At 43.3% G+C, this 23,989-nt stretch overlaps 2 protein-coding genes across 4 annotated transcripts in view; one reads left to right on the top strand and one right to left on the bottom strand.

Annotated features, from left to right (window-relative positions):
* Positions 1-1,877, bottom strand: part of LOC124042212 (plakophilin-4-like) — a 119,150-nt gene extending 117,273 nt beyond the window's left edge. For both annotated transcript variants that reach the window (XM_046360630.1, XM_046360638.1), the window contains exon 1: positions 1,707-1,877. In XM_046360630.1, the coding sequence (XP_046216586.1) occupies positions 1,707-1,761 (55 nt within the window). In that variant the 5' untranslated portion in view covers positions 1,762-1,877. The remainder of the gene's footprint in view (positions 1-1,706) is intronic.
* Positions 1,878-2,006: 129 nt separating this feature from the next.
* The window catches only part of LOC124017328 (coiled-coil domain-containing protein 148-like), a 47,984-nt gene continuing 26,001 nt past the window's right edge, over positions 2,007-23,989 (top strand). For both annotated transcript variants that reach the window (XM_046332617.1, XM_046332639.1), the window contains exons 1-10: positions 2,007-2,077; positions 4,222-4,286; positions 4,882-5,003; positions 7,732-7,835; positions 9,476-9,570; positions 9,672-9,829; positions 11,815-11,910; positions 12,122-12,303; positions 13,617-13,755; positions 21,151-21,357. In XM_046332617.1, coding sequence (XP_046188573.1) covers positions 4,232-4,286; positions 4,882-5,003; positions 7,732-7,835; positions 9,476-9,570; positions 9,672-9,829; positions 11,815-11,910; positions 12,122-12,303; positions 13,617-13,755; positions 21,151-21,357 — 1,158 coding nt within the window. In that variant the 5' untranslated portion in view covers positions 2,007-2,077; positions 4,222-4,231. The remainder of the gene's footprint in view (positions 2,078-4,221; positions 4,287-4,881; positions 5,004-7,731; positions 7,836-9,475; positions 9,571-9,671; positions 9,830-11,814; positions 11,911-12,121; positions 12,304-13,616; positions 13,756-21,150; positions 21,358-23,989) is intronic.

Genomic DNA, 23,989 nt, shown 5'->3' with positions numbered 1-23,989 from the left:
GAAGAGAACCACAGAAACCATACAATAACCACAAGGTTCTTTTGAACAAGGTGATGCACACCAAAGAGAGCAAGTCACCAACTGGACCAAATGTGATTGGGTAAATAAGGAGAACTGAACAAATAAGTAGTTCATGCAGCTGTCAATCAAATCTCCGCAGCAAATGCACAAACCCAAAAGCAACAAGTTGGTTCGGCTGCCCTGACAACCATGAACATCCTTTGTCTCTGCCTTCGTGTACACGTTGAGAGATTTGTGAGACGTAAGATAGTGTCCAGGGGCAGTTGGTTGCACTGGTCTTCAGCAACACGTGTGCTCGTCTACTTCTGCATATGCTCTTGTAAATGTCTTCCCATGCAAGGCAACAGAGTAGCGCTATCCATCTTGTGAACGTTTTACGATGGCACAGCAGACTACTCCAGTAAGGTTTGAGTTGTTTGGGTGAGCAAGAAATACAGTCACTTGTCACTCAGGCGATATCGATTATGAAATCATTTCAACTCTTAAAATGTTGTGGCTACCTTCTGTCATTCCTATGCAGCCTTGAGTTCAGATATCTGTGCACATTCCCAGAGGTGAATTTTAAATGAATGCTTGAAATGGAAACGTGGAGACGTCAGAAAGTTCCGAGTAGGCTACGCATCTCTGAAATAGCAGGGCACAGTTTTGCTGCTCTCCTGAGTGGGACAGTGAGTGATTGGAGTGAGGAATGTAGGCAATAGTGTATTCACTAAACTTCCACCGTAGTACTGAAAATAAATGACCGTTCGCCGAGCTTCAAACGGACACGCCTTGCACTTTCCCTTCGAGTAAACTAGTATCAATCTGCCCTAACATGCTTCGCCTCGATTTGCGTGAATCCAGAAAACGGCTATGTATGGGACACGTGAACTAGTCGAGCTGAAATTAAAAACATGAACACGTTTAACAGTACGAAGGAACCACAATAATTGCCCATCCCAAAACACATGTATTTTATGGTAGATACGCCGATTATAATTTAAAGGGACGAGTGAGTCACTCTCTGGAGCGTGACTAAAAAGGTGGTTTTAGTTCGGGATTGGTGCAGAACTGTAAAACTATCCTAGGCCTAGGCTACGTGATTAGAGAATTGAAAAAAAAGTATAATCAATTCCAAAGACAAGTGTAGACAGTTAGACTAGGTAAGGACATTTAATACAGTCGTGAGTTTAAACCTAAATAAACTTGGTAAAATAAAGATGTAGTAGGGAAGAATCTCCCGCCCCTCAGCGACCTCGCATTCCTCAGATTCCCACACTACCTATTCATTCTCTACTGGTGCATTTCGATCACCGGGTCTCAAGGGCGATTGTTAGATTGTATACAAAGTAACTCATAGTCATATAAAAAGTAGCACTTCGTGTAACGTCCACCTGATACAATAATGGACAAATCAAAAGTTTCGGCCACAATGTATCAAAGCGCACCTAAACGCGACACTCACGACCCAGTGAAGGTCCCTCAGAGTTGTACCGTGGTAGTGAATCAGTCACCAGAGAATTATTAGTGTGCATTAGCTACGATCCTTGCTTGATATGTGAAGGCTGGCACTGCAACAACACATGCGGTAATTGTTACGGTTTAAAAAACGAATTTAGGACTGGAATCAGAGCTCGTCTAGTACAGATGATTTACTTGTACAATATATTGTGATGGTTTTCGAATCAATGAAAGCAAGTCTGTACCTTGAGGAGTATTATTGCGATCGCTGTGTTTTGGCGCGGATCCACATTGGAGCATGTAACTTCAGCGAAGTAGCACCTCAACAAGTCCGCTCCTAGTCCCATACATGCGGGGCGGTGAAACTCGCCTCCACAGTGAAGAACAAGACCCCTTCTTCGCAAACCACGTCCACTCCGAAGGAACACGAGTACGCATGACGTCACCTCGCTGTAGGTTTGCAGTTTTCAGTCTTCATTGGCTCTGGTTTGGAAAAGAGGGCGTTTCGTTGGTGATTCTCTTGTTGAATAGACCAATGGCAAGGGGAAAGTAGTTGCCTTGGTTACACGTTTTGTCAACCAAATACATGTTATGCTGCGGAGGTGACAATAATAAGGTAGGATACGGTATAGGCGCGTCTTTGGTAGTAGAACATATTTGGTATAGGCTAATCGTATGGTAAACCAAATTGTTTACCAATGTCTGTCCCTTTATGTAGGCTACTTATAGTCGACTAAAAACTACGTGAAATGTGGATTAATTTTGTTCGTGAGTTGGCCTAATAAATCGATGTAAAACATGAATTTATCTTATTCGTGAGTTGGCCTAATTAATATAATTAATACGGGCCAGGTGTAGGCTTGTGAGCAGTGCACAGTGTAGACTATGCTACTTTTTCTACTGTACATGTGGGTTCTGCGAGTGTCAACTCACTTTGAAACGGCGCTGGCAAAGTTTGAGAGCAGTTCGTGATGTTCCCACTTATTGCAGAATATGCCTATAATTCAGAGCTCCAATGCAAAAAAACAAACATATTACCGATACGTAGCGTAGGCTACAGACGTGATACATCAACGTTGTCGTGAGACGAACTTTCTAGTGAGACGGTAGATCTTTAGATCTGATCTGGGATTTGAGGCAACGCCACCTCTAGCCATTTGGGGGGCCATAAATTAGGTTTGGTTCTCCCTGCCACCTCGCGGGCAAACGGTGTCTCCCCCCATTTTGCCAGGAGGTGGTGAGAAACTTTTGCAGATTTAAAGCAAATTTCTGTTCATATGAGGGCTGGGCTGGATATCTATGTGAGAGTGACTAACAAAATCAATGGGGGACCCCTGGAGGTCAGGGCCCCTGAACACATGCCCCGTGTGCCCGGTTTGTAATTTTAGACTACCTACTTAGCAATCTACAAAATGTTACCTGACAGGAGCTAATTAAGTGACTGAAATAACAACTGGAAAACTTCTGATGAACTACGAAATGTCGAAATTGCACCTTGTGTATTCTACTTTTCTAACTCTCAACAGTAAGTTGAGACCCTGACTGAGTTCCCCTAACGGTCGCGGAGCCCTACGCGCAGCACATAGTCTGCGTATAGGAAGAGTCGACATTGAGTGTAAAGCACCATATGCCCTCTCCTCTCACCTGTGCTCACACTTTAATCCAGTCACTGTAACCTATAAACCACGGGATCAGTGGTATGTATATCCAAGCCAAAATGTCTCACAATCTGCATGGGTCATTGATATGGACATTGATCTTTATTTTCTGAAAAAAATGTCTTCCACACTTTAGATAGCCTTGGAATTAATCCAATACAATTCGTAGAGAAACCTCAAGACACACACTTTCAGCAAGAAGAAAAGGATAATCAAATGAATTAAGAATAAATTATTATTCTCTTTTGCTCTTTCCTTAACACCCTCCCACGGTCCTACCATATCAAATAGATTTCTTCATCTATTAAAGAACATTCGATGTCAGTCTTCAGCTGAGACGTTTTGTTTGTGCATTTGTCAGTTTTGTCTTATGTTATGATATGATGAATTCACTTTTATTTAGTGTCAACGATAACGATAATTAACCTCACAATAATGATTATATTATAAGTCATTTACATAATGCATTCCAAATGTATTTAGGAGGTTATGATGAAATCACTTTTATTTAGTGTCATTTACCATAATAAAGCACACCATAATAATTATATTATAAGTCATGTACATGATAAATTCAAAATGTATGTAGCCGGATATTCCACATTAGATAAACCCAATACATTTTCCAACGTGTCTCTTTACAGGAACACAGTCTGTCGTTGACTTTCAGACACTTTGAAGCGCTAATGAGAATTCATAAGCTATTTCTATAACCTCGTAGGACCCTGAATGTTGAATCGGCTGTTTTGGGAGACATTTTGTGATAAGTGGTTTTCTCCATTAAGTTCGTCAATGTAAATTTTAATCCGCCGAATGAGCTGGTCAAAGCAACAGCAGGAACGCTGACGAGGTAGGAGTGGTGACCTCTCTATACAAACTTTAAACAACCTTCTGTTTACATTGTCATGTTTTCCCCTTAGCTGATATTACTTGCTAAAATGCTGTGATTACAATGGTGTAATGTTACATAGCATATTACTACAGTGATGTTACGAGGTAATTATGTAACTGGGGGTTACTATTACACAGGTATACGGGCAAATGCATGTGAAGTGTTACCCCAAAGGATTTGTTTAAAACCCCGTGTACTACTGATCAACAGATGTGAAGCGATGAGCGGAAGAGACCTACGTGGCTTCATAACCAATTGCCGAACAGAAGATTTAGGTAAGTCAGCTCAGCTCCAAACCAAACCATCGCTGGCTGCTTTTACTGCTCTTCCCTCTAGACTCACTGACTTCACATTCTGCTGCTCTCGTAAGCACAATTTGACCTCAAGTCCCTGTGTTAGGAGATTCAGCCATCTCAACCAACACCTTTTAATGCCTGCCCCGTCCGTGGCAGCATGGCCTGTGTTTATTCACCCGTCTCCTGGAGTCACAGCCGAACTAATCAGGACCTGTCTGTCTGACATGTGTATTTCCTTCCTTCCTTCTACTCCTTCTATAGGACGTAGCTAATCTTGAATACTGCATGCTAAATGGCACCCTTTCCCCTATGTAGTGCGCGACTTCATTAGTGCACTACGTTGGGAATTGGATGCCATTTGGGGTGCACACAAAGACACACATCAGTGTTATAGGACAGTGGATGTGCAGTGGATGTGCCATTTCCATCTCACTTCCTCTGCTCTGCCGTAAATGGAAAGAATTGAGAATTGACTGTTGTTTGAATGATTGACAGTTCATGCACTTTTCACATGCTCAATGCTTACTAGTACACAGCTATATTGTATATCTGGTGCTTTCTTTCATTGATATAGAAAAACTGACTCTACGGATGAAGGATGGACTTGGAAGCTCAAAGTATAAACCGGCTGAATATGAGAAACTACAAGCCATAGTTGATGCCAAACTACTGCAGTCTGCACACATTGCTCAAAAGGTAGATATTCTTGATTTTTTTACTCTGAGACGGTTTTGGAATATAGGCGCCCTGGCCCCGAATCCACATAGAGTCTCAAAGTAGGATTGCTGATCTGCCCATATAATAGTATTCATTACTATCTAAACGGCTAGACTGATCCTAGATCAGCACTCCTGCACAGAAGCTTCATGGATACAAGTCCTGGTTAGTAGTTCATACGATACCAGAGGCAAAGTGTTGATGAATGTATGAAGTCTAAGATGTAATGTTGTATGATATACTGTATATTTAGTAACTCCAAAGTACAGTCTGTTCTTGAACATCCTTAGGTGCAAACTACCACGTTCATGAAGTAGTTCAGCTGTTCTTTTAGGCAACATAACACAAGCAACTCGCATACTAATTATGTATGTGCAACTTTCAGTATGGAGAGAGTTGATGGTTGACAGACCTGTTCATATAATGGGATGGTAAAAGACTGAGACAGTGCATGCATGCCTCTGCATGATCATTGCACTGCACATCATTTCCTTCTGAGGACATATTTATATAGAGTTGTTGTTCTTTCTCAGATGAGCAGCCATGAGGTCTTTCTGAATCACAATCCAGACCTGCATTCAAAATTTGAAGATCATGGGCGTACACACACACACACACACACAACCTCTCCAATGATCCGGAGGAGGGGATTGACTATGAAACAGCAGACCATTACGTAACCTATATGGGCTCTTCAAAACATATCAAATTAAAGAAGAATATCAAAATTCTAAAGATTTGGATTAGCAGTTTGAATATTCATGAGTCTGCAGGAGGATCAACCATAAAGCTGTTTGAAGTTCTCATCTCTCTGCATCCTAGCATTGTGAGAAGTTAACCCTAGGGGCCATGGGGATTATGCTTGTAGACCTGCAGTGTTTTAATTGGTAAACTGTGGCAGCAGCTTTTTAGTGTCTTGTTATGGTTGCCCATGGCTCGCTCCAATTCAGCTCTCTGCAAGGACCAGATAAGGCATCCAGTGTTTGCATACGCCCGCCCCGCTGAAAGGCAGGCTTTCTATTGTGGATTTCCCAACAGTGATAGAGGGGAAATAAATGACTGTGAGTTGCCGCAGGATGTGATCAAATGATTGGTTCTCCAGTAAGAGAGTGGGAGTGTCCTGGATACTGAGGCCTTACATCTTTGCAGCAGGGGCTCCTGATAAAATCCCTAGATCAACACATAATAAAGGGAGAATTGACAGCGTACTTTAATGGCTGGGGCTTCTAGCAGGGCAATCGAGAGCAGTGGTTTGCCTCTGTTTGTTTTCTTATTTTTTACAAGAGAAAGTCAAATAAATGAAGGTATATTAAGATACTCACCCCTCTTTATTTTCCCACCAGAAACACACACTTTATATATACTGAACAACAATATAAACGCAACATGTAAAGTGTTGGTCCCGTGTTTTATGAGCTGAAATAAAAGATCCCAGAAATTTTCCATACACACAAAGAGCTTATTTCTCTTATATTTTGTGCACAAATTGGTTAACATCCCTGTTAGGGAGCATTTCTCATTTGCCAAGATAATCCATCCATCTGACAGGTGTGGCATATCAAGAAGCTGAATAAACAGCATGATCATTACAAAGGTGAGCCTTGTGCTGGGGACAATAAAAGGTCACTCTAAAATGCAGTTTTGTCACACAACACAATGCCACAGACGTCTCAAGTTTTGAGGGAGTGTGCAATTGGCATGCTGACTGCAGGAATGTCCACCAGAGCTGTTGCCAGATAATTTAATGTTAATTTCTCTACCATAAGCCGCCTCCAACGTTGTTTTAGAGAATTTGGCAGTATGTTGAACTGGCCTCAGAACCGCAGACCACTTGCAACCACCTGCGGGATTGTCTGAGACCAGCCAGCTGGACAGCTGATGAAACTGAGGCGTATTTCTGTCTGTAATAAAGCCCTTTTGTCGGAAAAAAACTATTTCTGATTGGCTGGGCCTGGCTCCCCAGTGGGTGGGCCTGGCTCCCAAGTAGGTGGGCCTATGGCTGCGCCCCCTACCCAGTCATGTGAAATCTATAGATTATGGCCTAATGAATTTATTTCAATTGACTGATTTCCTTATATGTAACTCATTAAAATCGTTGAAATTGTTGTGAGTTGTGTTTATATTTTTGTTCTATATATGTTATGCATGTTCCACCGGAATATTTAAATTTGCCAATGTATTTACCTTTCAAGTATTCAACAGTGATAACGTTTCGCATGAATTGCAGCAGATTATGAAGCTTTCAAAGTAAATATTTCAAGGACAAAACCACACACACACACGGACTGAACTAAACTGCTGAATAAAGACCATTTTGCCATAATGCGTGAAAAGGAAAAATGTATCAATCTCTCATTCTGTGTTGTTCAGCTAGGAACATAGAGCACTAAGGAGGACACTCCTTTTTGGTCATGTTTTATACCACATGTATTACTCATAGTCTAGGTAGTCTAGGTCCCAAATGACACCCTATTACCTACATAGTGCAGTACTTTTGACTAGACGCCTACTCATCTTACCCATAGTTCCTGCTAAAAAAAGAATATAAAGTGAATACAGAATAAAGTGCACTTTACAGGCAATAGGGTGCCTTTTGGGATGCTATCATAATCTACCATGATTGCGGTCTTTGCTTTGGTCATGACTGGCCACAATGATATCAGTGATTATATGATAATCATAGGCTGATATAAGATCTGTTTTTCAGGTGAAGAGGACTCTCCGCACAGCCAAGGAGACCAAAGAAAGCTCCCTACTGAGGCAGCACAGACAGGTGTGGAGCAGAGAGAACATCAAACTAGCCAATGCAGGGTAAGAAACTCCTCCCAGCATACCTATCACCAGAGTGTGAATTATACCATGGCATTCGGGGGATCTCTCTTTTTTTAAATTATATCTTTATTTAACTAGGCAGGTCAGTTAAGAACAAATTCTTATTTTCAATGACGGCCTAGAAACAGTCTGTTTCTGAAGCAGAACGACAGATTTGTACCTTGTCAGCTCGGGGGTTTGAAATTGCAACCTTCCGGTTACTAGTCCAACGCTCTAACCACTAGGCTACCCTGCCGCCCCTTTCTTCACAGGACCTCCTCATTTTTTAGTAAAGATGTCATTTAACAGTAAAAATATATATTACCTGTCAATTTGGCATTAACACAACCAGTAATGTTTTCATCTTATTGTCAAACAAATCACTTCAAAAAGTAGGCCTCCTGCGCATGTTCGCCCACTCCAAAATAATTTCAGCATCCAAAACGCACCATTTAATGAAGACAAAACACCCAAAAGTGTAATGACATTCAGCGATGGTCACTGGGTCTACACTCTTGTAGCCTGAATTAATTGGTGTGTCTTGCTGACAAAATGACCTTTTTTTGTAGAAAGAAAAGTTGAGACACCTGAAAAGGGGCCGAGATACGGGACAGTGCCAGGATGACAAGTGCAGCAACATGGGAAAAGTGGTTTAAACCATGAAACAGAGGTGGGGGGTGTTTGTTTCATTTGGAATAAGCTTTTACTTTCATATTTACCATTGCAGCAATACAAATTGCATTTTAAACAAAGTGGTGAATGGTTAAATTAGCATTATTTACAGCCCCCCCTCCAAGTTTGACTTTGTTTCATTTGGGGGGAGGGGAGCTCATGTCTCATTCAGGGGGTTTAAGACCCCCTGGGCCCATCGCACTCTGCCCATTACGTCCATTACCATGAACCACTACACCAAATACTGTGCTGTAGTCTTTACCCGCCCTACTCGGCCAACAGGTCTGGCCAGCACCTCTCCAAGATAAAATAAACAAACAATAAGCCCCTATAAAATGGGAGATTCAAGATGGCTTTCCATAAACAAAGCAAGAAAGAAGGGAAGAAAGGGAGCAAGAACGAGTGAAGGGGGGGGTCTCAGTGGAAGGTGCTAGCTGCTGTGGCATTGCAACAGATACTTTCCCTAGTGTGATGATGAGGCAGAGGAAGCAGAAGAATTGGGCTGCCGCGGCCCGCTGGTGTCATGCGTTGTGAAGTGAGAAGGGCGGCGCTAGCTCCTAGGCGCATGCTGCCGCTTCTCGGGGTAATGACTGTGTCGGAGAGATCCAAGGTTAATGGTGTACACAAGCGTGGGTTCCTGTAATGAAGACAGATACACAGATAGACAGGCTGCACCACAGCGCCAGCACATATCCATTGAATTCATTAGTGTGCTGATTATGTAAGAGAGGAGAGAAAGGGTTTGTTTCTGTAGTTACGATCCCATTCGATTTTAGCTGGGACTAATGTATGAGCATGCGCCACACACTGTGTTGATGCATCCCAAGTGGCACCCTATTCTCTGTGGGCCCTGGTCAAAAGTAGTCTACTTTATAGGGAATAGGGTGCCATTTGGGATGTGTCCTGTAGTGCTGGTACAGTATCACTATGCCTAATGGAATTCCCTTTGCTCTCTTTTCATGATGCAGGGAAAAGGCTGAAGCTGAGCTGCAAGGGTTTCTGGGACTGAATGGTCTGGGCAGTACAACAGACAAGGAAGTACTCTCTGAGCTGCTGGACCCCGGTACAGAACCTCTCTCAGTCCTGAGTGCGTAGATACTGTTCCAGTCCCTATAGAGTGAGACAGTACTATGCTTACGGGTGTGTGTGTGTGTGTGTCATTAGAACTGCTTCTGGAGAGTGAGCTGGATGTGTTCAGGTGTGCCACGGTGGAGCCCATCTGGCAGCTGAGGGAGGACTTGCAGTACAGACTGACTGAAGTCCAACACCAGCAGCAGCACCAGCCTCCTCAGCCGGCAGACTGGGAGAAGGTACTGCACCAGGTACGTAACAACATGGTCGCTGCCCAAAATGGCACCCTATTTCCTATGCCCATGCACTACTTTTGACCAGGGCTCGGGTCAAAAGAAGTGAACTAAATAAGGGATAGGGTACCATTTGGGATATGACCTGAGAGAGGAGCTGAGGCAATCTGTGCCCACTGCTTCAGAAAGCTGCAGAGGAACTTACTTATATCCATCTCTGTTTTTTTTATCCACACAATGTAACGCAAGGAATCTTAAGGCATTCACACTCTCTGCAGGTAGCAGAGAGTGTGAATGCTCTGCAGATCCTACAGAGACTTGAAATAAATCAAAGTCCTGTTCCTTTCGCACAAAAGTCCTCAGGTTACCCACAGTGCAGCATTCATTCCTCATGAATCTGGTGTTTGTTCGAAATCCATGCTACGTATGTCACCGCTATTGACTGAATTCTCCTTTTGACTCCTGGAGGCTTTTTTATGCTCCGGGAGAGAATGGTGGGATTAAGAGCAGGCAGGAGGGGTGTCTTTAAAACCGGGCCATATAGGGGGATGAGGAAGACACTGCCAGCCATTTTGTCTGCCTGCCTCCCTGCCCCTGTGTGAGTGAGTCAGTCTCTGGCGGATCTTCATTCCCCATTTCTCTTCTCTTTCATCCAGACCCTGCTGTCTTCCCCACACAGTCCTGCCCACCTGAGAGCCTCACCACAATTGAGCTTCTCTCTCTCTCTCTCTCTCTCTCTCTCTCTCTCTCTCTCTCTCTCTCTCTCTCTCTCTCTCTCTCTCTCTTGCTCTCTCTTCTCTTTCTCTGTTTCTCTCTTCTCTTTCTCTGTTTCTCTCTTCTCTCTCTCTCTCTCTCTTTCTTGCTCTTTATTCTCTTTCTCTGTTTCTCTCTTCTCTCTTTCTCTTCTCTCTCTCTCTCTCTCTCTCTCTCTCTCTCTCTCTCTCTCTCTCTCTCTCTCTCTCTCTCTCTCTCTCTCTCTCTCTCTCTCTCTCTCTCTCTCTCTCTCTTCGTTCTCTCTTCTCTCCTCTCCCATTCTCCTTTCACCCATTGACCAGCCACGCTTAAAACCATCTGCTTGTTAGAAGGTAAACGATAATAATTCAACTCAGCACTACTCTACTGACGGGCACTGAACTGAAGCTCTCAACTACAGCTCCAAGTGATTCTACACTAGTTGAAGTCTTGTTCTTTCCGCTGAGAACAACGACGTGTGACGTGTGATGTTTTGGAACAGTGCATACCCCGTTCGATGAATAATGTCATCAGTCAAGCGAGAGCCATTCATAAATTGTTAACGAACACAATCAAGAGTTTCTCGTGGAGATGAAATCCGGAGTTTCTTGTGAGTCACCTTTGTAATAGTTTCTCTCCATTGGGTGTAAGCATGCATTTGTCCACCTTTAATACATTACCCTGAACCCAAATGATGCTGGCGGATGATATATTTGAACATGATTACCTTGGTAGTAACATTGAATGCCATTCCTTTCCTCGCATTTCCTGTACGTTTTGAATGAGAACATGTGCAGGAGGAAGGACAATCTAATGCTTTTCTTTTTTTAGATCTAGTATGTACTGTTGCACAATAGACTGCTTTCCTCTCTCTGAGTGGCATCAAAAATCAAACCTGTTGGAAATGGAAAGAGGGTATAATTAGAGATCACTTCAGTGAATTGCTCTGATTATACGATTCACTGTTATTTGTCCACCATGTTGAAGATAAAGCAAAACAACACTGGAAAATAGAAATGTGACATTTCTGTGGATCGTGTACTTTAACAGGGACATCCGTTTCCACTTCCTCTCACCAACACTTTATCAGATACAGAGCCCCTATACCATGATGGACATCAGAGGAGGGCAGACTGATATGTCTCAGATGTAGGGGAGACGAGAGAAATGAAGTAACAATTCCTTGAAACAAGAGTGTGTTTGTGTTAAAGAATTGTGTCTGTGAGGTCACCGTCCATGTGAATCTAAAGATCTTCTCAACACACGCACAGGTCAACTCTGTGAAGGACCAGCAGGATGCCATCAACAGAAAACTTCACACAGAGTATCTGGCCATAGAGGAAGACATCCTGTCCCTGGGAGTGGAGGTACCTAGGTCTCACACCATTAGGGTTGCATAATTCTGATAACTTTCCACAAATTCACAGGTTTTTCCAGAGATTATGTTAGGAAGATTCCTTATTTCAAACATGTTTCAACCCTATCTCTTGCCACACCGTTTGATTGTGCTGCCATCAAATCCAGCCTTAATGTTTCACAATGTCATTTCAAAAGACATAACCGCATTGTCCTTTGCAGGAGAGTTCTACCAAAACTGCAGACTGTCTGGTGCCGGTAGACCAGGTTCCAGAGGAGTTTTTGAATATAGACTGCCCCTACCCTGGACTGACAGCCTCCTTGATCAAGGAGTTCCAATCCCTGTCTGAGAAGTACCAGTCCAGGTTGCAGAGTGTACAGGATCGCCTACAAGGCCTGGATAGGTAAAGAACTGCGCTGATCACAACTATAGTAGTCTCACCCTGAAGGTTGAATCCACTGGGCACAAACTGGTTGAATCAACATTGTTTCCACGTCATAACGTTTTTTTTTTTAAGTGAACGTAAATTACTTTCAATCAACGTGGGAAACTGATTGGATTTGCAACAAAAAAAAGACATCAACGTCAATGAATGTCAATAATCTTTTTTTTTCACCTTCTAATCTAAATCCAATGACAAGGGTTTAAAAAATGTTTGATTTCACGTTGAATTCACGTTAGCTGTCAACTCAATCTAGACATTGAACGGACGTCTGTGTCCAGCGGGTAGATCCTCCTGAGCTGAAGCAGGGGTTGCCTGATAGCCCGCCATTTTGAATTGATGTCTTGCTCAAAACGAATCAAAGCAAAGCGCCGGTGTTGATGCAGAGGGATCCTGCAGTGTGACATAATGATAGAGCACAGTGTGGATGTGGAACAAAGAGATGAAAGAGTCAGCTTGGTACCGTAGACCTTACACACATAAAACAAGTTTACCCTCCCTAGGGAGGCTGGCTGTTAAAAACAGGTAGTCTTAAGGTTCTGTCAATCTACCAAACTTGTACGCACAGCAGTGTTCTAGAATGTTGGACCGTTTGCGTTCATACTTTTTTTTCAAATTCTCGGCGCAGCTCAAGCAATTTCTCCAGCTGTCAACATATTCAAATGAATAGAGGACACATACTGGGAGACGCGACGGTTGGGAATTGTGGGGTGGTGCTCGTTCGGGATGTGCGTCCCCCGTGGATGGTGGTCTCAGAGTACCTGTATCACAATGGGAAGCCAGACTGTCGCATCTCAGCGTCTGGGGACTATGATTTATGCTTAACACACCAGGGGGTTGATTACATCAATGCATTCTACTAATCTACTCATACTAATATTCATTTCCATTGATGCTAAACACAGCTACACACAGACAGACAGACACAGACAGACAGACAGACAGACAGACAGACAGACAGACAGACAGACAGACAGACAGACAGACAGACAGACAGACAGACAGACAGACAGACAGACAGACAGACAGACAGACAGACAGACAGACAGACAGACAGACAGACAGACAGACAGACAGACAGACAGACAGACGCACGCGCACACACAAAAGAAAGCCCCAGATCTTTATCATGCAGATATTCTTTGGTGAAAATGTAATGTTGACAGGAATGAGACGTTGTGTGGGTGTCACTGTACAACAATTCTCAGCATGTGCTTTGTTGTGTTTGCAGCAGGTGATCCACACATGTTTCTCTTTGCTCCAAATTGTTCCAGGTTCTGTGGCTGGTCGGCAGATGACCATCTCCGCTTCCAGATGACTGTGAGCCAGTACCCTCCTGATCTGCACAACCACAGAGCCCTTTACATGGACTTGTTGCAAAGACTGTTTCCCCACAGATCCAGACAGGAGCTGGTCAGTAAACAACAGTAACAGCTCTGGATTTACTATGTATGCGTCCCAAATGGCACCCTTTGGGCTCTGGTCAAAAGTATAACCTTTATGTACATTTTAGTGCACTATAAAGGGAATAGGGTACACTCTCCCCATGGGAGAACCATTTTTGGTTCCAAGTAAAACACATTTGGGTTCTGTAGAACCGTCTATGGAAAGGGTTCTACGTGGAACCCAAACGGGTTCTACCTGGAACCAAAATAGGTTTTTCAAAGAGAACCCTTTTTGGTTCCAGATAGCACATTTTTTCTAAGCGTGTACCACTTGGGACACAGCCCAGCAAAGTGATTTGTCATCACACCCCTTTACATACACACATACCAAGGGCACGTCCAATGCACACAGCACAGATTGAGAAAAAAACTCACCCAGCCATAAGGTGACTCTGGCTGGTATACAATCAAATGCACTCAAATCAAATGCAATCAAAATCCACTATCTGCAATCGACTGAATACCTGCCTCTCTCTGACTCTCGACACACATCCTCTCCCAGAGCTCTGAGACTCTCTGTCTCTCCTCTTCATCTCCCTGGTCAGCGTGGTGCTCGTCTAGTAAATGATGTGCTTGGCAGGCTGTAGGATGTGCTGTGCCACTGTCTGTGGACACAGCTCAGCCCTCCACTCACACCACTGCCTCCGCTCCCCCCGTCACTATGACAACCGCCAAGGACCCCCCCCCCCCCTCTCTCCTTTCCCAGACCTGTTCTCAGAGCTGTTCCATCTGGGTGCTACACCTAGGGCCACATTCAGCCTCAAGTGGCTGTGATGAGATAGATCTAGCCATTTCCTCCTGCGCTCTCCCTTTCTCCTCTTCCGGCCCGACAAAACAGAGCCAGAGTCAATGGAGTGCAGACTGCACCTAATACAGCTATTAGTCATAATTAAGTTGGCTCAATTTTTATTGGTAATCAGTCCCTTGAGCAAAATGGCCTAACTCATTATTGTGAAGTTTGTTCGGGAAAAAAAAGCAGGCTTCTTGCCTCAAGTAATGTTTGGCATTGCCGAACTCTCGTTGACCTCAAACTGATGAAGAAGGATGTCCAGGGGTGAAACATTTTCTCAACGATGAACAGGAAAGACAAGATCATCAGACAGTATAGCTCATTTATTTCAGCATACTTTTATTCTCGTAATACACGCAAAATGTGAGTAGTACAAACGTAGTTTTATTCTCGTAATATCGAAACACAGTGAATGATGGAACAGTGTTTTCCTCATACTCTGTTTGCTCTATTAGACACAAAGTGAAGCATGGAAATGTTTTACTGCATCGCAGTTGCATGTATTTGGCACATTTGTCCTGTATGTGTATGCTGTTGGAAAACATATGCTGAACAAAAATATAAACCCAACATACAACTTTTTCAAAGATTTGACTGAGTTCCAATTCATATAAGGAAATCAGTCAATTGAAATAAATGAATTAGGCCATTAATCTATGGATTTCACATTACTGGGAATACTGATATACCTTAAAACAAAGTAGGTGCGTGGATTAGAAAACCATTCGGTATCTGGTGTGACCACCATTTGTGTCATGCAGCGCAACATATCTCCTTCACATAGAGTTGATCAGGCTGTTGATTGTTGCCTGTGGAATGTTTTCCCACTCCTCTTTAATGGCTGTGCAAAGTTGCTGGATATTGGCGGGAAACTGGAACACGCGGTTGTACACGTTGATCCAGAGCATCCCAAACATGCTCAATGGGTGACATGTCTGGTGAGTATGCAGGCCATGGAAGAACTGGGACAGGAATTGTGTACAGATCCTTGCGACATGGGGCCGTGCATTATCATGCTGAAACATGAGGGGATGGCCACGGATGAATGGCATGACAATGGGCCTCAGGATCTCGTCAAGGTCTCTCTGTGCATTCAACTTGCCATTGATAAAATGCAATTGGGTTCGTTGTCCGTAGCTTATTCCTGCCCATACCTTAACCCCACCGCCACCATGGGGCACTCTGTTCACAACATTGACATCAGCAAACCGCTCTGGAGGTGGCTTATGGTGGTGGCTCTGGCAACAGCTCTGGTGAACATTCCTGCGGTCAGCATGCCAATTGCACGCTCCCTCAAAACTTGAGACATCTGTGGCATTGGGTTGTGTGACAAAAGTGCACAAGGTTCACCTGTGTAATGATCATGCTGTTTAATCAGTTTCTTGATATGCCTCACCTGTTAGGTGGATGGATTATCATGGCAATGGAGGAATGATCACTAAGGGATGTGAACAAATTTGTGCACAACATTTTTGAGAAATATGTTTTTTGTGTATATGGAACATTTCTGGGATCTTTAATTTCAGCTCAATCCATGTCTCAAGGCTTAAAAATCCTTCTTTAACCTGTCTCCTCCCCTTCATCTACACTGATTGAACAGGATTTAACAAATGACATCAATAATGGATCATAGCTTTCACCTGGATTCACCTTGTCAGTCTATGTCATGGGAAGAGTGTTTTGTACACTCAGTGTATGTGGCCATTGTCAATTGGCCTATTGTGAACATGAGGATGAGAGAAGTCATGACCGATACTACTCACTATTGAGCCAGTTGAAAATCTAGTTGAGCTAGTTAGCAACAACCAAAAATGTCCGAGCGGAAGACAGTCGTTGTACCAGGGTTAATAGAGCTCTGTTCAACTACTCTCCCATTCCATCTGCATGCAATCATTTTCTGGAGATTTATTTTGAATGATTGTAAGCTATTGTCCATCACCTTGCGATTATTGCCAATGTGATGAGAGATAAGGGAGTATTGTTTGATCATAGCAGGGCAGAGCAGTTGGAGACATATGGAACGGTCAACGTGGATGTTCTGTCCACAGCGGCCCAGTCAAAGCTTTGATATTAAAATCTGTTGTGTATCCTCTGTAGCACACTTTACATGCGCTGTATGTGGCGAACAGTTTGCCACCTCTTTCAGGCCTACTTCAGAAAGGAAGCAGGAAGAAAGGAGTGCAAAGCTGTAAAAGAAAAAGGGCCATCCTGCTGCTTTGATTACGTAGCCTTTTGATTCATCTTAGTTGTTTTAAAAGCACAGATACATGAATTGAACCATTGAGACAAAGGGCTCTGTTCTTTCTATAATTGTCTCTTTTGTGAAATAATTGCAGTTTTACAGTTTTTCGTCTCTTAAGAAATGTTTCACTTGAAAGGGAGCATGGTGTTGTGAATGTGATTGGCTAATGGTTGGTCTTTGTTTGACCTTTGACCTTGTTCTGCACTCTCTTCTGAAAGATCGACTGACTCTGGACACTTGGACAGTGCACTTTTGATCAATTATAACAATCACTTCTACCTCGAAAAAAAGTAATTCAGATAGTAGTCATACCCCTTGACTTATTCCACATTTTGTTGTGTTACAGCCTGAATTCAAAATAGATTAAATATATTGTTTTTCTCACCCATCTAGTCACAATAAACCATAATCACAAAGTGAAAACAGTTTTTTAGAAATGGTTGGAAATGTAAAAAAAATGAAATGAAATATCTCATTTACATACAGTAAGTATTCACACCCCTGAGTTAATACATGTTAGAATCACCTTTGGCAGAGATTACACCTGTTAGTCTTTCTGGGTAAGTCTCTAAGAGCTTTGCATACCTGGATTATACAATATTTGCTCATTTATTTTTTTAAATTCTTCAATCACTTGTCAAGTTGGTTGTAGATCATTGCTAGACAGCCATTTTCAAGTTTTTCCATATATTTTCAAGTTTAAGTTAAAACTGTAACTAGGCCCCTCAGGAACATTCAATGTCGTCTTGATAAGCAACACCAGTGTATATTTGGCCTTGTGTTTTAGGTTATTGTCCTGCTGAATGGTGAATTTATGTCCAAGTGTCTGGTGGAAAGCAGACTGAACCAGGTTTTCCTCTAGGATTTTGCCTGTGTTTAGCTCTATTCCATTTATTTTTATCCTAAAAAAAACACCCCAGTCCTTGTTGATGACAGGCATACATATAACATTATGCAGCCAACACTGTTCTTGAAAATATGAAGAGTGGTACTCAGTGAGGTGTTGTGTTGGATTTGCCCCAAACATGATGCTCTATTCAGGACATAAAGTTTGCACACAGGATGCATGTTTTGTAATATTTTGATTTTGTACAGGCTTCCTTCTTTTCACTCTGTCATTTAGGTTAGTATTGTGGAGTAACTACAATGTTGTCAATCCATCCTCAGTTTTCTCCTAATCACAGCCATTAAACTCTGTAACTGTTTTAAAGTCCCCATTAGCCTCATAGTGAAAACCCTGAGCGGTTTCCTTCCTCTTCGGCATCTGAGTTAGGAAGGACGCCTGTACCTTTATCGTGACTGGGCGTATTGATACACCATCCAAAGTGTAATGAATAACTTCACCATGCTCCAAGGGATATTCAATGCATTTTTAAAGATTTTTTAAAAAGCTACCAATAGGTGCCCTTCTTTGCGAAGCATTGGAAAACCTTCCGGGTCTTTGGGGTTGAGTCTGTGTTTGAAATTCACTGCTCGACTGCGGGACCTTACAGATAATTGTATGTGTGGGGTACAGAGATGAGGTAATAAAAAGCATGAGTTGACGCACACCAGAGAAAATGATTTAGTGTAGAGGTGCTAGAGGTAACTGTGAAAAAATGGTAAGCTATAACAAACAAACAAAAATGCCTACGTAACCTGGTTCAAGCATTCATGACATTACCCTGAAGAAGGCACAGTGATGCCGAAACGTTGGTGGTTTACTCAATAAATGACTGGGAGTTTATACATAAGAGTGTGCGACTCTCTTTGTTTTTATAGCCTACAGAGACAAGGTGGTCATCTTTTCTTTTTATGTTAAACACTATCGTTGTAAAAAAGTCACTTTGACATTATGGGGCATTGTGTGTAGGCCACTAAAGACAATGACACAAAATCCCAATTGATTACATTTGAATGCAGGTTGTTATACAACAAAATGTGGAAAATGGTCAAGGTGTGTGAATACCTTCTCAAGGCACTGCAGCTTTACTCTCATAATGTATAAAGACAGGGAGTGCTAGAACAGTGTGTTCCTCATACTCGTTTTGCTCCATTAGACATACCATGAATCACATACATTTTTTACTGCATTCCTGCTGTGTGTTGTTGGCACATTTGCCCTTTGTCTGTATGTTGTTGGAAAACATCATTCCCTGAGCTCATCCACAGACATACTGTATGCGGCCATTGTAAATTGGCCTATTGTGGACATGAGGATTAGAGAAGTCATGACCGCTACTACTCACTATTGAGCCAGTTGAAAATCTAGTTGAGCTAGTTAGCAACAACCAAAAAATGTCTGAGCGGAAGACAGTCGTTGTACCAGGGTTAATAGAGCTCTGTTCAACTACTCTCCCATTCCATCTGCATGCAATCATTTTCTGGAGATTTATTTTGGATGATTGTAAGCTATTGTCCATCACCTTGCGATTCATGCAAATGTGATGAGAGATAAGGGAGTATTGTTTGATCATAGCAGGGCAGAGCAGTTGGAGACATATGGAACGGTCAACGTGGATGTTCTGTCCACAGCGGCCCAGTCAAAGCTTTGATATTAAAATCTGTTGTGTATCCTCTGTAGCACACTTTACCTGCGCTGTATGTGGCGAACAGTTTGCCACATCTTTCAGGCCTACTTCAGAAAGGAAGCAGGAAGAAAGGAGTGCAACGCTGTAAAAGAAAAAGGGCCATCCTGCTGCTTTGATTACGTAGCCTTTTGATTCATCCTAGTCGTTTCTAAAAGCACAGCTACATGAATTGAACCATTGAGACAAAGGGCTCTTTCAGCAATCTTTTTGGCTGTTTTTTCAGCCCTAAGAAATTTTTCACTTGAAACGGAGGATGGCGTGTTGTGTGATTGGGATTGGCTAATGTTTGGTCTATCAAAGATGTTTGACCCTCGACCTTGTTCTGCACCTTTTCTGAGTGAGTGACTATCGTGGTCCTTCTGTAGCTCAGTTGGTAGAGCATGGTGCTTGTAACGCCAGGGTAGTGGGTTCGATCCCCGGGACCACCCATAAGTAGAATGTATGCACACATGACTGTAAGTCGCTTTGGATAAAAGTGTCTGCTAAATGGCATATTTTATCTGGACACATGGACAGTGCACTTATGATCAATTCTAACAATCACTTCTACCCTGACCGATATTCAAGTTGCACGTTCAGGTCACTGTCCCTGTCCTCACCAATGGACACGCCGAGACACTTGATATGCAAATGCGGTAGGTGATTTCAAACCTAGAATCATGAGGATTATCAGTGCCGTGGATGCTGAGGTTTAACAGACTGCACTATGACCCCTAGTGGACATAGCTGGTGAATGTTTCCGTTTCCAATGGCCACGGTCAATTGTCTGCTATTGCCATTCAATGGAGCTACCCAATGATGTTCCTTGGTATTTACGGATTAAATGTAGGTTTTCTAGTGGCCGCTCTGCCCTCACACTTATAACTGAGGCTCTGCAGGGGTTTGTCAGTCAACAGCTGAATTAATACTGCTGTACAGCTTTAAGAATCCTTACAGAATGTGAGCGCATGCACACACACACACACACACACACACGAACGCATAGGCGTGCACACACACACACACACACAAATTCCCCAAAGAGGGACAGAGAGAGAGACAGAGAAGGGAAAAGGATGATGGATCTTCTATAAGTTGTAAAGTTATGCGTTAATAAACAAGCTGTGCTCGGGCTGCCTCTGGCACAGCGGCGTATGTCCCATTGGCAGATCTGTCAGCTCGCTCACGTTCAATAAAAACAGTCAGCCGCCTAATGCCGTCACACCGTCAGTTAGCCACTATTAGTCCATAGATGAATGGAATTCCCTCTGTTCCAATAAGGTAGCCAAGTGAAGCTGCCTCTGTGTGATTGCTGTCACAATGATGAATCGCTATATACAAAATGCTGGAAAGGAAAAGGTCCATTGAACTCCACTTATCTAAACCAATATCAAGACCCGGGTGTTACTCTGTAGTATCTGTGTAGCTGCTTTAGCATGACAGTCTGATCTAATGTATCAATACAGGTTTGCATGTTTCTATGTCGCCCACAGTATATGCTATGCTATATATGTTGTTGCATATTATATGCTACGTATTACTTATATGTCACTACGACCAAACTCGTGCATCCCGTCTAACGGCACCATTGTATCAGGAAATATCGCTACATAAGCCTGGCAAAAAAGGTCCCCGTGGCAAAAGAGGTTTCTAACCTCAAGGGTATTTGACTGGTAAAATGAAGGTTCTCGAAACCTAGAATAGAAAACACTGCAGCGAAACCTGTTCTGTGTTATGTTATGGTTGTATTTGTATCTCCATGGCGACAGTGTCTTTTTGCAGACGGACCACGAGCGGCGCTGGGACTGGCAGCGCTTCACCCAGACCCAGATGCATGTGGTGGCCCAGAGTTGGCAGCGGGATCGGGCTGACCTGATGTTTAAAGCCCTGGTGACCCTTGAGGAGGCCAGGCAGACCCATCGGGAGGAGCTGGCCCTCCACACAGACCGCAAGCACCAGCAGGACATCTGCTCCCGCCTCAGTGACAAGGTAGAGATACATGCAGTACACTGAAATGGCATCCTATATTCTGAAATGGCATCCTATATCTGAAATTACATCCTATGTCTGAAATGGCATCCTATCTGAAATTACATCCTGTTTCTGAAATTACATCCTGTTTCTGAAATGACATCTTACGTCTGAAATGGCATCCTATGTCTGAAATTACATCCTGTTTCTGAAATGGCATCCTATGTCTGAAATTACATCCAATGTCTGAAATGGACATCCTATGTCTGAAATTACATCCTGTTTCTGAAATGGCATCCTATGTCTGAAATGGCATCCTATGTCTGAAATTACATCCAGTTTTTGAAGTGGCATCCTATGTCTGAAATTACATCCTGTTTTTGAAGTGGCATCCTATGTCTGAAATGGCATCCTATGTCTTAAATTACACCCTGTGTCGGAAATGGCATCCTATGTCTGAATTAGCATCCTATTGTCTATATAGTGCACCATTTTGACCAGTGTCTGCAGCAAAAGTAGTGCACTACTTAGGGAATAGATTGCCATTTGGGACACACACCTCTGTCTGACTGTGTAGAAGACCTCCACTAAAGGAGGCAGCTAATGCCTACACGACTTTCAAAATCCTAATATCGCCGAGACTGTTTTTCATGTTGTTTTTTTGTCTTGCCAACGTAGTGGTGCGCACACTTAACGATATGGCACTGAACAGTCACACAAGATTCTTTACTTGATCGTGAGGATTATTGATACCACGCTGTCTTGCGAAAACAATGATGTGATGAGAATGTTTGGACTCCCGAGTGACGTAGCGGTCTAAATCAAATCAAAATCAAATCAAATCAAATTGTATTTGTCACATACACATGGTTAGCAGATGTTAATGCGAGTGTAGTGAAATGCTTGTGCTTCTAGTTCCGACAATGCAGTGATAACCAACAAGTAATCTAACTAACAATTCCAAAACTACTGTCTTATACACATTGTAAGGGGATAAGGAATATGTACATAAGGATATATGAATGAGTGATGGTACAGAGCAGCATACAGTAGATGGTATCGAGTACAGTATATACATATGAGATGAGTGTGTAGACAAAGTAAACAAAGTGGCATAGTTAAAGTGGCTAGTGATACATGTATTACATAAGGATGCAGTCGATGATGTAGAGTACAGTATATACATATTGTCATGTTTTGTCTTATATTGTCTTGTCATTTTGCTTTTCCTTCTGTTCGTTTTCCCCCTGCTGGTCTTTTTAGGTTCGTTCCCCTTTTTCTCTCTCCCTCTCTCTCTCTCTTCTCTCTATCGTTCCGTTCCTGCTCCCAGCTGTTCCTATTCCCCTAATCAATCATTTAGTCTTCCCACACCTGTTCCCTATCTTTTCCCCTGATTAGAGTCCCTATTTCTCCCCTTGTTTTCCGTTTCTGCCCTGTCGGATCCTTGTCTATTGTTCACCGTGCTGTGTCTTTGTATCGCCCTGTCGTGTCGTGTTTCCCTCAGATGCTGCGTGGTGAGCAGGTGTCTGAGTCTGCTACGGTCAAGTGCCTTCCCGAGGCAACCTGCAGTTCATGATCGAGTCTCCAGTCTGTTCTCGTCATTACGAGTGGAATTGTGCTTTATGATTGATTATTTACTTTACTGGATTAAAGACTCTGTTTTCGCCAAGTCGCTTTTGGGTCCTCATTCACCTGCATAACAGAAGGATCCGACCAAAGAATGGACCCAGCGACTACAGACGCTCGTAACACTGCCGTCGAGATCCAAGGAGCCATGCTCGGCAGACACGAGCAGGAATTGTCTGCTGCTCGCCATGCCGTGGAGAACCTGGCCGCTCAGGTTTCCGACCTCTCTGGACAGTTCCAGAGTCTTCGTCTCGTGCCTCCTGTTACTTCCTGGCCTGCCGAGCCTCCGGAACCTAGGGTTAATAACCCACCTTGCTACTCCGGGCAGCCCACGGAGTGCCGCTCCTTTCTCACCCAGTGTGATATTGTGTTCTCTCTCCAACCCAACACATACTCTAGAGAGAGAGCTCGGGTTGCTTACGTCATTTCACTCCTTACTGGCCGGGCTCGAGAGTGGGGCACAGCTATCTGGGAGGCAAGGGCTGATTGCTCTAACAATTACCAGAACTTTAAAGAGGAGATGATTCGGGTTTTTGACCGTTCAGTTTTTGGTAGGGAGGCTTCTAGGGCCCTGGCTTCCCTATGCCAAGGTGATCGATCCATAACGGATTACTCTATTGAGTTTCGCACTCTTGCTGCCTCTAGTGAGTGGAACGAGCCGGCGCTGCTCGCTCGTTTTCTGGAGGGACTCCACGCAGTGGTTAAAGATGAGATTCTCTCCCGGGAGGTTCCTTCAAGTGTGGACTCTTTGATTGCTCTCGCCATCCGCATAGAACGACGGGTAGATCTTCGTCACCAGGCTCGTGGAAGAGAGCTCGCGTCAACGGTGTTTCCCTGCTCCGCATCGCAACCATCTCCCTCCTCTGGCTCAGAGACTGAGCCCATGCAGCTGGGAGGTATTCGCATTTCGACTAAGGAGAGGGAACGGAGGATCACCAACCGCCTGTGCCTCTATTGCGGACTTACTGGACATTTTGTTAATTCATGTCCAGTAAAAGCCAGAGCTCATCAGTAAGCGGAGGGC

This window comes from Oncorhynchus gorbuscha, linkage group LG01 (genome assembly GCF_021184085.1).
Source record: "Oncorhynchus gorbuscha isolate QuinsamMale2020 ecotype Even-year linkage group LG01, OgorEven_v1.0, whole genome shotgun sequence".
Lineage (NCBI taxonomy): Eukaryota > Metazoa > Chordata > Actinopteri > Salmoniformes > Salmonidae > Oncorhynchus > Oncorhynchus gorbuscha.
The sequence above is the reverse complement of the archived record's forward strand: the minus strand, read 5'-3'. Positions and strand labels throughout refer to the sequence as shown.